This window comes from Lotus japonicus, chromosome 3, assembly GCF_012489685.1.
Source record: "Lotus japonicus ecotype B-129 chromosome 3, LjGifu_v1.2".
In the NCBI taxonomy this organism is placed as follows: Eukaryota; Viridiplantae; Streptophyta; class Magnoliopsida; order Fabales; family Fabaceae; genus Lotus; species Lotus japonicus.
Genome location: NC_080043.1, coordinates 55,724,536 through 55,737,990, shown reverse-complemented (window position 1 = coordinate 55,737,990; position 13,455 = coordinate 55,724,536). Strand labels below are relative to the sequence as shown.

Sequence of the window (13,455 nt, the reverse complement as noted above, 5' to 3'; positions counted from 1 at the left end):
TCAAATGAACCAAGTCTCTATTTATAGAAAAAAATTGATGAATTTTGGTGAAAAAATTAAAGAAATAATTAATTTACTACGAAATAATTGACCCCAAATAATTAGGATGAGATAAAAATCTAGAAATTACAACAACCAATGAGATTTTGTCATATGTGTTGAGTGAGACAATTTACTGTTCATTCAACTATGTCAACTATGTTGAATGTATTCAACATGTTGAATATTCAACACCTCATTCAACTACCCCATTGGAAACATTAAACTGTTGAATTACGGATTCAACATGTCCATTGCATATGGTCTAAGAGGAGATTGATGTATAAGCTTATACAATACAATGTGAGCATCAAACAATAGATAAACCCATAATGTATTGTATAAGCTTATACTATCATGCATAATACGGTGGACAAAACCAGCCCTAAACTGAATTTTTTTTTCTTCCAAAAATCGTTAGTAATTTTTGTCAAAATAATAATAAAAAAAAACATTACCAATTAATTTGGGTTCCTGTAAGGTGAAAGAGGCCCATTACATATTTTGGGCCCAGATCCACTTGATAGTCGACACGTTCACTGAAATAGGGTTTTGGGACGCATGGAGATGGAGTAGCAGAGCATAGCAATCAGCTAGGGTTTCTCTTCACAACGACAAAGAAGCTTCGCATTCGCAATGGGTATGAACTCAACAAACATTTTCTACTGCAATTGCAATTGCGTTTTCTTCGTTTCAAAAAATTGTAATTTCCTTCAACTGGTTTCTGATTTCAATTTTTCATTTTTTGTTTGTGAAATGCAAAAGCGAGAATCAAGGTGTACGAGCTCAGGAACAAAACGAAAGCAGAGCTTCTTAGCCAATTGAAGGATCTCAAAGCAGAGCTCGCTCTCCTCCGTGTTGCCAAGGTCACTGGTGGAGCCCCAAACAAGCTTTCCAAAATGTACCCTCTCTTTCTTTCTTATTTGAGATTGAATTCGTAATTGGATTGAGTTGTTCATAAATTTGATTGCATTTGTTGTGTGGATGCAGCAAGGTGGTTCGGCTTTCGATTGCGCAGGTGCTGACAGTGATTTCCCAGAAACAAAAGGCAGCATTGAGGGAAGCTTACAAGAATAAGAAGTATTTGCCTTTGGATCTGCGTCCCAAGAAGACCAGAGCTATCAGAAGGCGCCTCACTAAGCACCAGGTATACCCTCCACCAGTGTTGGTTATATTTTGTGTGGTTTGCTAGGTACCTGCGAAAGAGAAATAGGTGAGGGGGGTTAAGTGCACAGAGATTATATGCCTTAACAGATTTTGATGGTGTGGAATAAGTGGTGGGTTGATAATCATTGATGAAAAGCATCCATTGATTAGCATCCCAATTCGAATGCTTTAACATTTTCAATTGTCCTTTTGTTCTGCCTTGTTCCTAAATTTTCTAAGACTTTTTTCGCTCTAGAAGAAATATTGCAGTCTGTATCTACATATGATTTCATTAACATAGCATGTATGCTGTTGTGCCTATGTGCACTGACTTGAAATTATTTTAGCCAAAGATCAATTAAAAACCTAAATATTTAGCTCACTTCCCTTCCTTCTTGCATAATGCAACAGGCCTTGCTATGTCCTATATAATAAGTTGGTTTACGACTGAGTTCTCTACTGGCTTTTTTTGTGATAGTATTCTCTTTAGCTCTACTGCACGCATTCCAGAAGCTGGTCATGATATTTTAGATAACACCAGTCTTTGCTAATAACCTTTTCTTTAGATATCATCAAAAGTAGGTATGGAATTTGGTTTGAAATTCCACAGCAATCATGATTATCGCTTATCCCTAGGGGAGGAGTAGATGATATGATAGCATTGGATGCTTAATCCGAAAACTACTTGTTGCTGGTTTACACTTGAGCTGATTCATGTGATGTTTTTCTGGTTTGTATGATCTTATGGATGATTAACATGTTGTTTAAATTCTCATACCTGTTTTGATTGTGGGGTTCGTTAGTAATTAATATGCAGACTATTTCCTTTGATATTTGCTGAGTTGCTGAATGTAATTGATATTTCTAGGGCATATAATTCGTACTTAACATTGTTACTGTGTGTTTCTTACAGGCTTCCTTGAAGACCGAACGAGAGAAGAAAAAGGAATTGTACTTCCCACTGAGAAAATATGCAGTTAAGGTGTAATGTTGGAATCCAAGTACGGATAGTAATATTTTTGCTGGCACTTTATTTTTGATATAAAATTGTTTGTTCTGGTCGCTCAGGTTTTATGCTGCTGAGTTTCTACTTTCTAGTTTATTTAATCATCAAGAAACTGAATTAGGAGTTAGCTTGCTTACTCTTGTTTTTCAATATATATCAAGCGTTCAATTTTTGGCATGTTCAGCATAGTTAGCTATATTCATTTTGTACATGCATCACCGTTTATTTATGAATTGTTGGGTTCAGCTCAGTGTTGTGGGAAAAAATTTATAGATCACTTTTTTTTGGTAAGATTGTTAAGAAAATGGATTCTAGCCTTCATCCACGCCAAGCTGGTCCTTAGGTTGATAGTTAATTCTTACTTGGAGTTAAATCTCAATATCCAATTAATAGTACTTTTTTGTAATTTGAAATACAGACACAAGGTTGCCTTTGATTTCATTAGTAAACTATAAATGCCAACCTTCATTGAGTATCATATCTCTTTGTTGCCTTGTTTAGCAATCACTTGGTAATTGTGAAACTTCTTTTTCTGGGTATCGAGTGATTTTCAAGATTTTTCGGCCGATCCACTGGACTCTCAGCTGAATGGTGAGAGAGCTCTATTTCACCCAGCCTAGAAATGATTTTGGGGCAGGCTCAAGGTTTTGACATGTTTTTTTCACGTCATGTTTCAATTCGGGGAACTCCCCAAAATTTATTTTACTGCTACTGAAATTCTCTTTCATCATGAATTTGAAACCCAGATTAGGTTTAATCTTTGATTTCTAATGGCTTCATAGATTCTATGTATTTTGGATCCAGTACAAATGTTACTTTTTGTGGATTATTTATTGTATAATCTTCGATTTAACTTTTTGCAGTTTAATTGTTCAAAAATCTTTATAGAATGGATATCTCATTTGAAAGTTGGACTTATGGATCCCTTGTAATTACATTACCTGGAATTAAAGTAATTAGTGATGGGCCTACGACAATAAAAGAACGCCTCGAATAATCCCCTTGTTTGTCAAGCAGAGTCCTTTTTGTGTATCATCGGCACATTTAGCAACTTCGACAAAAATGCTCTTCAGTGGAACTTCAGTTGTAGTAGGTCAAAATGAAATGATCCAAATGTTCTTGGAAATTATTCTTCCCATGCTCATTCTTTCTACTAATTAAGGAAGGGCAAGTACCTACGGAAAAAAAAAACCAATTGAAGTGGAGGCTTTATCAAATAAAAGTATAAAACTATCACATTATAGGGAGGGGTCAAGCTTCTTTTTTCGGAAAAATGATAAAAAAGAGAATATTTTATCTACCACTTTACCACCAAGGCAAGATGCCTTAAAAGGGAATTGTGTTCCATGAATATGATATCTATCTAATATAATCTTCTACACTCTTTTTATTCCTTCATCTTGCTTATGTTCTTCATATAGCAAATGCATCCTTAATCTATCGGTAGTAATATACACTTTTGGCCACTCTCTCAATTGGTTTGCTTTTTAAAAAAATGTCAACACTTTTTTAATAAGTGAGAGAAATGTGTTGATTTCTTATAAAATAAATCAGACATCTCCAAAGCCACTATTTTGCCCTTTTGCTACTGTCTTAAACGAGCTCCTTTAACCCTGCGCCATTGACCACCACCCTTCTGTCTTGAATACCCTATTTTTGTTGGTCCAGGGGGAGGGCGATTAATGGTGGGAATTGGGTTGGCATTGGTCTGCTAAGGGACACTGCGCGACTACCCTAAACTCTTACCAAGTTGACCTCCATGGCATGACCTTCCCTAATCCCTATCTATTATTAGGCTCTTTATCTCGCTGAGTTTCCCTTGTTCCTATATCAGCTTGCTCCAAATTCAAATTAAGGAAGTGACGAAGTTCAGATCGAATTAACTCTGATACCAAATCAAGAGGACTAGACCTCGTATAAATAAAGGTACCAAAGTCTTGTACTAAAAAATTACCCGTAATTAGAAAACAGCACATGCCATGGGGAAGGGGAATCAAGGGGGCAAGCTGAGCTTATTAATTTTGAGCGTTGTTCATTTAGTGCAACTGTACAACCGTAGCTATACCATTTTTGGGCACTGGTCCTAGCTATGCCAATACTATTTGTGTCTGCTTCTACGTTTAACCTTCCCAATGGAAAGCCATAATAAATTAAGGCTAAACTGTACCATGTGATCTAATTTTTTTTATACTTTATTGGGTCTATTTTATTTTGGTAATTGAATTTTAACATCGAAAGTCATATTCATGTTTCTATATATATATATGGACTTTGCTGTCTTTGCACACTCATTCCAGTTAATGAATGATCTTTCTCATAAATGCTATGAAACTAACACAATAACGGCACAGAAAAGTGTTCATACTTTAGCATAAAAATTAAAAACATTCCTTTACCTAAATATATAATATTCGCTTCCTACTTTAGGATCAATGAGCTAAACCAAATTCGTAGTAGTATTATTTTTAAATTCTTATTTTATCATACGCGCAAAATCCACACAAATTTATGAGCTTTTAATGATTGCAAATTCATTTAAAGCAAAGATTACTACATCTGTTACTATAATTAAAAGTTGGTGCGAGGGGCGGATCCAGACCTTATATATTAGTGTGGCTAAACATAAAAGAAATTATAGACTAAAATATTAAAAATATTTTTTTTCTTTTGAAAAAGAGAAATATTATAGATAAAACCATGAGAGAAAGTTTCTCATAGAAATAGAGAAGTTTACAGTCTAAGAAGGAATAGACTCACAACGAAATATAACAAAAGAAATAAAGTAAAAACAACAGTTCGGTAAAGAAATAGGAACAATAAAACAGGAAAGATACAATAGGAGGACAACAATCTATACTACACTAATAGTGGAGGCCGAAAAAATAGGAGGTGCATGAGAAATCCAAAGCAGCACATAGCAGGTTACTAGTGGCGGAACTAGAGAAAATAATATGAGGGGGTCAAAATAAGAGTTTAAGCATAAATTAAAATTTTTAATTAGCAATATGTATATATATATATATATATGCACACAAAATAATAATTAAACTAATTCATATACTTATTGAAAGTTTAAAAAAAAAATTCTCGGGTTATTTTTATATATAATTAATTTTTTTTTTCAAAAGTGTTTTTATCAATAAAAAAAATTACTCTTAATTATTAGTTTTTGAGAGAAATTTATACATTAATGTTATCCTCCAAGAAAAAAGGGGTCAGCTGGGATTGAACCCAGGACACGCTGACAAAAATGGAAACTGAATTCCATTAGACCAAGACCATTTCTTGGACATGATATTCACCGTTGTATATAATGTTGCTAGAAAAAAAAAACTGGTGTGGCTTTAGCCACACCTTGCCTAAGAGTGGGTCCGCCCCTGGTTGGTGCTTACTATCGTACCCTAAGTTAGATTAAGGTGTGGTACCTAAAATGATATAAATTAATAGAAAAAGTATAATTTGAATTTAGAGGAAGAGAATGGGTGAAGATTTGCAAGGTACAACATGAGTGAGGCATGGAAGAAAATGATTCTGATAAGAAAGAAACTTAGATGATTTCCTGGAGTTGCGAGTTAAATTTAAAACCCTACTTTCCAAATCGTACATTGAATAACATAAACAAACTTAAGAACAATATGTTATTAGTTTATTGAGTCATTGAACTTAAATCCTCAAAAATTACAACAATAAATCCTTCGTCTTTTCAAAAAATAACAAAATTATAACTTAAAAATATTACACGAAGTATCACACCAAAAAAAAATTTGGGTACACAAAATTTACCTCAAAGTTTTATACAATCATTTAATAAAATAAGGAAGCAGTAAGCATTAACTATATTATGATTCGGACACTAAAATTTTTAAGATTAAATAACTTGATTTATAACATTTGAATTCACTCACAAGCTCATTTCTCTTTATACCAAAGCTATTCCTCAGAGCTTCTTTCATAACTATCCCAAGTATAGAAAAAATAGCAATCTAAATTCCTGCAAACTAGTCTATGATGAAAACCATTTTTAAAGTAACTTAAGTGTTTACACGTCATTATTAGTAACTCCGCGTCAAATTCCAATGTGTATTTGGAGTAGAAGTGAAGTGCAAAATCAGAGCAAATCGTGAATTGTGATTTAGGATCTCCTCCCATTTTCCCACCCATCTGACTCATTCATTCCATTTTCGCCTAGCTAGCCAGTAAGAAACAGAAAAAACAATGAACTCATTGTCAATTCCTACCGCGTCTCTCGTCTTTACTCACCACACGCACCTCATTATATACCCTTCAACCTTCAAAGTCTTCAAGTCTCACCCCCAACTTCACAGTTCACACGTCACACACTGAACCTAAATTACAAAGGATAGGGATATACACATAACACACATAACAAGATTCTCATTATTTCAAGTTTCAACTTGGTTTTATTTACTTACTCTCCTCAACCCAATGCTAAGAAAAATCTTCTTCTTCAAACCCTCACCTCCCATATCACCATCTTCCTCTCTTCAAAGCAAGACCTTCTCCGATTCATTAATGGAAGAAAACATCGAAACCGCTCGCACCCTCATAACCAAATGGAACCCTTTTCCCGCTTCCAATTGCGCCAAAACCACTCCCATTCTTTTCACCAACACCCACCATGAAGCCAAAGAGTTTCTTAAGGCAGTCAAGAGACTACATTCCACTATGATGCACCTCATCACACAGGATTCCTCCTCTGAGAAGCTCGTCAAAGCCCAATCCCTCATGCAATGCGCCATGAAGAGGCTCGAGATGGAGTTCTACAGAATTTTGGCCCAAACCAGAGACGGTTTGGACCCTAAATCACTCTCGGGCCAATCCTCCATAATTAACGAGGATTGGGTCGAGAGAGATTCAGTATCGACCGCGGCCATTATGGATTTGAAAGCCATTGCCGAATGCATGGTCTCCGCCGGCTACAGCAAAGAGTGCGTAAGGGTTTATATCATGGTGAGAAAGCCGATTGTGGATGAGGCAATGTACCTTCTTGGAGTGGAGAGGCTAAGCTTCTCTCAGTTTCAGAAGATGGAATGGGAGGTGATCGAGTCGAGGATCAAGTGCTGGCTGAGCGCCGTGAAACTCGCCTTCGGCACTCTGTTTCCCGGCGAGAGAAACCTCTGCGATTACATCTTCGGTTCGCCGGAGAGGAAGGTCGCAGAGTCCTGTTTGACCGAGACATGCAGAGACGCCGCCGCGTGCCTGTTTGGATTCGCGGAAAATGTGGCGAAGTGCAAGAAAACTCCCGAGAAAATGTTCAGGACACTGGACCTGTACGAAGCGATCTCTGAGCACCGGCAACAAATTGAGTCCATCTTCTCCTCCGCGATCAGGACGCATGCCACCGCGGTACAGGCGAGGCTCGCGGAGGCTGTGAGGAAGATGCTGTCAGATTTCGAATCAGCGATTCAGAAGGAATCCTCCAAGATTCCGGTGCCAGGCGGAGGGATCCACCCGCTGACACGCTACGCCATGAACTACACCGCGTTCCTCGCCGATTACAGCGACGCGCTCGCGGAGATAGTCACCGATTGGCCGCAGAGTCCGCTGCCGGAGTCCTATTACGGTGACGAGAACAGTACTCCGCCGTCGGAGACGGCGGAAATGCTCGCGTGGCTGATACTGGTGATTCTCTGCAAGCTTGACGGGAAAGCGAAGCTCTACAAGGATACGGCACTCTCTTACCTGTTCCTCGCGAACAACATGCAATACGTCGTCGTAAAGGTTCGGAAATCGAACCTAGGGTTTCTTCTCGGCGAGGATTGGTTGACGAAGCACGAGGCGAAGGTGAAGGAGTACGCATCCAAGTACGAGCGTGTAGGGTGGAGCAACGTTCTACAATCGCTGCCGGAAAATCCGACGGCGGAGGAGGCGGTGGCTATTTTTCAGAGTTTCAACGCCGCATTCGTTGAAGCTTGCGGAGCGCAGTCGTCGTGGGTGGTGCCCGACCCGAAACTCCGGCAGGAAATCAAAGCGTCGATAGGTTTGAAGGTGGTGGTCAGGTACCGGAAGTTCTACGAGAGGAACCGGGTCGGGTCGGAGTCAGTGATAAGGTTTTCGCCCGATGATTTGGAGAATTGTCTTTCAGTCTTTCTGAGATTTTGTGTGGGTCGGAACAATCGGGTTCCGGTAATCGGTTCAAAGGCTCGTGAAGTTGGATAGTGGCCCACTACTAGTTTTCTTTTTCAGTTGACCCATTTTGTATAGAATTATGTGTGCAGTTACTTACAAAACCAGAGTATAGGCACAAAGTTCATTTTGTTTCTCAATTTATGGGATATCCACCTTTTCTTTTTTTTATTTTGAAAATAAGGACATCCCTCCTTGACTAAATTATTATTAAAGTAAATATTTATTTTATAGCTTATGAGTTATGATTAATATTTTGAAGATTGTATATTTTATTTCAATTGTACGAATATTTTTAGGTAAATACTCAAATTAAAGGCCTAGCTCCTTAGCCCATCTCAGTGTATGTTTGCTTTAGTATATTTCTTACACATTAGAGTACATATACAATATTACTAAGAAACTGCATTTCAAAAAAAATATATATATATATATTAACAGTGGCGGACCTTAAGGTTGACATAGGGGAGCTGTAGCTCCCCCACAGATTTGGCCAAATTTTTTTTTAGTATATAGAATATATATTATAGTCTATAAAATCATATCTATAAACTATATAAAGGGAGAGTTTTTGCAGTCTTGAGGGCAATTTTGTAATTCAATCATTCAATGCACTATAATCTAATTTTTAGTATGGATATTTTAGTAATAGAATACATTATTTTATGAAGAATCAATCACAGCCGTACATCCTCAATCACATTTTCCTTCAGCCCTTTCCCCTTTCTTTCTTACGTTTCGTTTTGGTTTTTTCCCATTCCCACAACCTTCCGTTTTGTTTTCCCTTCACTTCCTCTGTAATTCACTAATTGCTCGGTTTTTCATTAGACAAATAGGGGCCGCACACACACCAGCAAAAATGGAAAAAGCGAGTACGAGATGGAGACAAAAAGATCGAGACGATGTAGAACCAGCGACTGCGACCTTATCTGATGAAGCTCTGCGACCACAACAACAAGCTCTGATGTCAGCCGCTCCCCATGTGCTCATACTCGAAAACGGCTGTCTGATATGGGTAATTTTCTGTTTTATGCGATCTTTCCCCGTTGTTGCATGTTCTGACTTTGACATATTGTTTTATCTCACATCTTCTCTTCCTGTTTCTTCAACAGGCAAGTCCCACTCATCATTATCTAGATTAATGGTAAGAACTCTCTTTTAAATGCATTTTTGCATCTGATTTTGCAGTCATGTGAAACACTAATTTTGATGATTTCACATAAAAGATTACATTTGCAGGGTTGGTCCTGATATTGTGCTTCCAAGGTCGTTTATATGAAAATATTTCAAGAATAGTTTGAAAAGGATTTCAACATGGCAGATATTGACCCTGATGATGAGGACAAGGACAAGGACAAGGGTCATGGAGCACTAAAAGGACTTGGAGGACCAATGACAAGGGCTAGAGCTAAAAAGGCCAAAGAGACTCTTCAGCAAGTAGTGGCAACCATTCTTGAAGACAAAGTGGTAGAAGAGATGGAACCAAAAATCATGATGATCATTCAGGCCCAAGAAGAAGAGCCAGCCCACGCATAGGGGGCTGCCATGTGATGCTTTGTTTTATTTTATTTCAATAAAGATGCAAATGACCAATTGAATAAGTTGGATCCAAATGCATTATGTTGCCGAATTTTATTTTAGTGTGTTTAATCCACTTCAAGTGGTGTGTGTGTGCATGGGGCGCATGAAGGGCTTAAAGGGAGGGACCCATTCCTTTCTTAAAACTCTTTGAATGTGTTTGAATTTGAATAAGTTCTGAATGGAGGAGTTACATCAGCAAAGTCAAAGGATTGAAGAGCTTTCAAAGGCAAGAATGGAGTTACAAAGACAAGGAAATTAAGTGCATAAAGAGCATTGAATGCTATGTTCCCTGGTCAGAATAACAATCAAGAAAGGGAGTTACATGAAGCAATCAGCCACTAAATACACGTTCAGGGCTGAAGCATATCACTATCTTCCTCTTTTAATTTGTAACTCCTAGCCTAGGATTCTTCTAGAGAAATTACACCTCATCATTTTTTGTAACTAGGCTGAATTTCCTTCTTCTTTATAAGGACCACTCCTTCAATGTAATAGACAGATTATGAATGAATTAGTATTTTTTTTCTGAGTGATTCAGATTTGTGAGAGTGATTCTCATAGTTCTTGAGTGATTCAAGAATTAGGCTTATCAAGGGTTTGCCACCACTTTTGTGTGAAGTCTTCATCTTCCATTTCACTAAAACTTCCCCTCTTTTCTGTCCATTTCCCTTCTATCACGAAATTCTTCTTCTTCTTTCTCACATTTCAGAGTTCTCATCATCCAAGACCAATCCTAGACGATCCATTTCAGCCCTTGCATCAACTTGGGGCGTATCACCTGAAAAATCAGTAAGATCTTTAATCCTTTCCTTAGTAATAAATTGTCACAGATTTCCCCTTTTAACTTATGTACATGTTTTAGACAGGGTGCATGTTTTAGACAGGGTGCATGTATCTGAGGTCAAATTGCCTTGAAAAGGCTTGCAGATATTCCACGCCCATGGATCAATCTTTTTATAACAGAAGAGAAAAAAACATAATTGTGCTCAAGTTATATTTGGGTATATCCACACAATTCAAAAAAACAAGCAATGGTCTTGAAAAAAACCCACATCACATTACAAACCCCAAGCAACCGCCCATGCAAACAAAGCTCCCCCATCAAAACCTGATAACTGCCCTGTTACCAACAACTCATGCACCCAACTAAACCTCCATACCAAACCCCTTTTCCAAGTTTTCTTAATTTTATTAGATTATTGTGATATGCTATTTGTCCAGTATTTCTATTCTGAATGAAAATCGATTTGCATATACAAAGGCAGTTTCGTTACCTGTGCTTTCCTTTACAGTTTAGAGTTTCACTCTATTTTTTTTTTATCAAGGTGTAAAATCGAAAGGAGTCTTTATCCACTATTTGGTGTGGTTTGAAAAGTTTGTGACACGAGAATCAGATAGAATGTGGAATAAAGGGAGGATAATTTATGAGAATTGATTTAATTTTCTGTTGTTGGTTCTCATCATGGATCATGGTTACAAACTGATATATAGATGGTTACTCAGGAGGATGGATGCGTTAGGACATAGAGGACTTCTAAGCTGATTTGAAATTGAGAAGGCACATGTAAACAAATTACAAGCTTTTCCCGTTTCCTTTTAGTTTAACCTTCTTTTTACCTTTCATTTGTTCTTCTTAATCATCCTTACTCCTTACTATGTTATTTACGGCCTCATCTTCTCTTTCTCTTGGCCAAGGTAATAAATTTCATGCTTTCTCTGTGTTGAGTTGTTTTGTGTTTTTTTTTTCGCTCAGATTTTGTGCTCATAGGTCAACTAGGAGATTAACAAAGCAATTAAGGAGTGTGACAATCAAAGGCTTCAGAACAAGTACGGCAATGCTACCTATATGTCATTTAGAGAGCCTTAATGTTTCTTCTTCTCTTGGTTCTTTTCTTTGTTTACTTCCATATGATATAGGCTCTAATTTTGATTTATGCTTTGTGGTGTAGGAACTGTTTACCAGAGATTCATGCTTTTCATCATCGACCAGAGGTGATTCATGTACAAAGGAGGAGAGCAAAGATGTATTTATTTCTTACTGTTTTTATGCTATTTCAATGTATCTTTGGACATAAATTGATTAATTTTACTATTAAATTCCAGTTGTATTGATTTGGTAGATGTTTTCCATTGAAGTGTTTCTGAAAGACAAATCGATCAAGGGGAGCACATATCAAATTGAAGCTGCAAGATTTATTTCAATTTTCCTCCTAGCAATTATCGTAACCCCGAAGGTACTTCTGAGGGGAAAACAAGCTTCTATAGCCCACCTTCTCCCTCTCAGCTCTTCTTTCTAGCACAAACCCCCCCAGTCCTGACCCGTTTAATAACTCACCACAACGTTGGAAAACCAGATATTGGAAAAGCTCTTTTATTAGTTTGCTAATTTTGTTCTCATTATCATGGTTGTTCTGTTTTCTACTTTGCATGTATTGTTTACTTCATTTCTTCTTATGATGGTTGTTCTATTTCATTATTTCCTCTTATTTGTAATGTTTTGGGGTTTGGGTTATAATGGTTATTCTTATTATGTCTTTATCTTTATCATGTATAATGCAAATCAATATGAGCATGCCTGTATTTCGTGTAACTGACCACCTTGGGGCTTTTCAGGTGAAGTTTGAATGGAAACATGTTTGTTTCTTTTTGCTCTATTAAGCCAATCTAATCCAAATCTTGAAACATAAATTGAGTCCCTTGAAGGTAAGGACTTTAGAAAGCTGTCATGGTTTGTGATTTATTTTGTAAACAGTGGTATACTTAGTTGTATAGGGTACCTAGAGAAATGAAATGACCATAGTTTTTGAATAGGTTACTAATTTGGAGAGGTGAATTGTTATTTTCTGAAATTCTTACTTGCATACATGTGGTTAACTTTTGTTTTCATTATATATTCAGTGTATGCTGCTTTTTTATCATTCATATTGCCTTCTTTTTTTAAGAGCTCTAACTCTCTAATTGTATTTCTCCCCATGTGAATATCTGTGTCATTTTTCTCATTTGTATGTGACCCCCTTGCAAGATGATGGCTTCTATGAAGGTAATCAGTAATTGTTATCTCATAGCTTCTCTGATTAATAGGTTACTGATTTGGAAATGTTAGCTTCTTAACTGCTTTATCTATCTCTAATGGTCAAGCAGTTGGGTCTACTGATTATGTTCCAAAAACATGCTTCTTTGACACTGTTGTTGTGCAGGTATATATAATTACATCTCTTCTTTTAAAATTCCCGTGTTTACAAGCTGAGGGTGCTGCTAAAAGGTCTGAGGAGGCTGGGTTTGTTGATGTTGCCCATGTTCCTGAGCTTCCAATGCCGGAAATCTTGCATGGATTGCAAGTGCAACAAAACTTCACAAAGTTGTTAAGTGTATCTAGATATAGAAAGAATATATAAAGTGTATCAAGTTTTCATGTTTTTTCAACTTTCTTTCTTTCTAAGTTTCTTTCTTTTGTGGGCTTAGGATTCTGAGTTCCCATTTGTACTAATAAGGGATGATATATATCTTCGATTTTTAAGGGCATTATGACAAGTTGA

General features: G+C 37.0%; 2 protein-coding genes across 2 annotated transcripts; both read left to right on the top strand.

Annotated features, from left to right (window-relative positions):
- Window positions 1-555: 555 nt before the first annotated feature.
- On the top strand, window positions 556-2,368 carry LOC130743344 (60S ribosomal protein L35). Its single transcript, XM_057595553.1, has 4 exons — window positions 556-679; window positions 805-940; window positions 1,030-1,186; window positions 2,099-2,368. Exons 1-4 carry the CDS (start codon window positions 676-678, stop codon window positions 2,171-2,173), a joined length of 372 nt encoding a protein of 123 aa, XP_057451536.1. The 5' UTR covers window positions 556-675; the 3' UTR covers window positions 2,174-2,368.
- A 3,704-nt stretch (window positions 2,369-6,072) lies between these two features.
- LOC130749379 (exocyst complex component EXO70H1-like) lies at window positions 6,073-8,524 on the top strand. The gene has a single exon (XM_057602724.1). The coding sequence runs from the start codon at window positions 6,638-6,640 to the stop codon at window positions 8,369-8,371; it is 1,734 nt and encodes a 577-aa protein (XP_057458707.1). The 5' UTR covers window positions 6,073-6,637; the 3' UTR covers window positions 8,372-8,524.
- The last annotated feature ends 4,931 nt before the right edge of the window (window positions 8,525-13,455 follow it).

What these genes read in the sequence shown, in the direction of transcription:
- LOC130749379 (XM_057602724.1), top strand. Translation starts at nt 6,638, where the DNA reads ATGCTAAGAAAAATCTTCTTCTTCAAACCCTCACCTCCCATATCACCA.
- LOC130743344 (XM_057595553.1), top strand. An exon ending in CCAAACAAGCTTTCCAAAAT is followed by an intron (nt 941 to 1,029) that starts GTACCCTCTCTT and finishes GTGTGGATGCAG; the next exon opens with CAAGGTGGTTCGGCTTTCGA. An exon ending in GGCGCCTCACTAAGCACCAG is followed by an intron (nt 1,187 to 2,098) that starts GTATACCCTCCA and finishes TGTTTCTTACAG; the next exon opens with GCTTCCTTGAAGACCGAACG.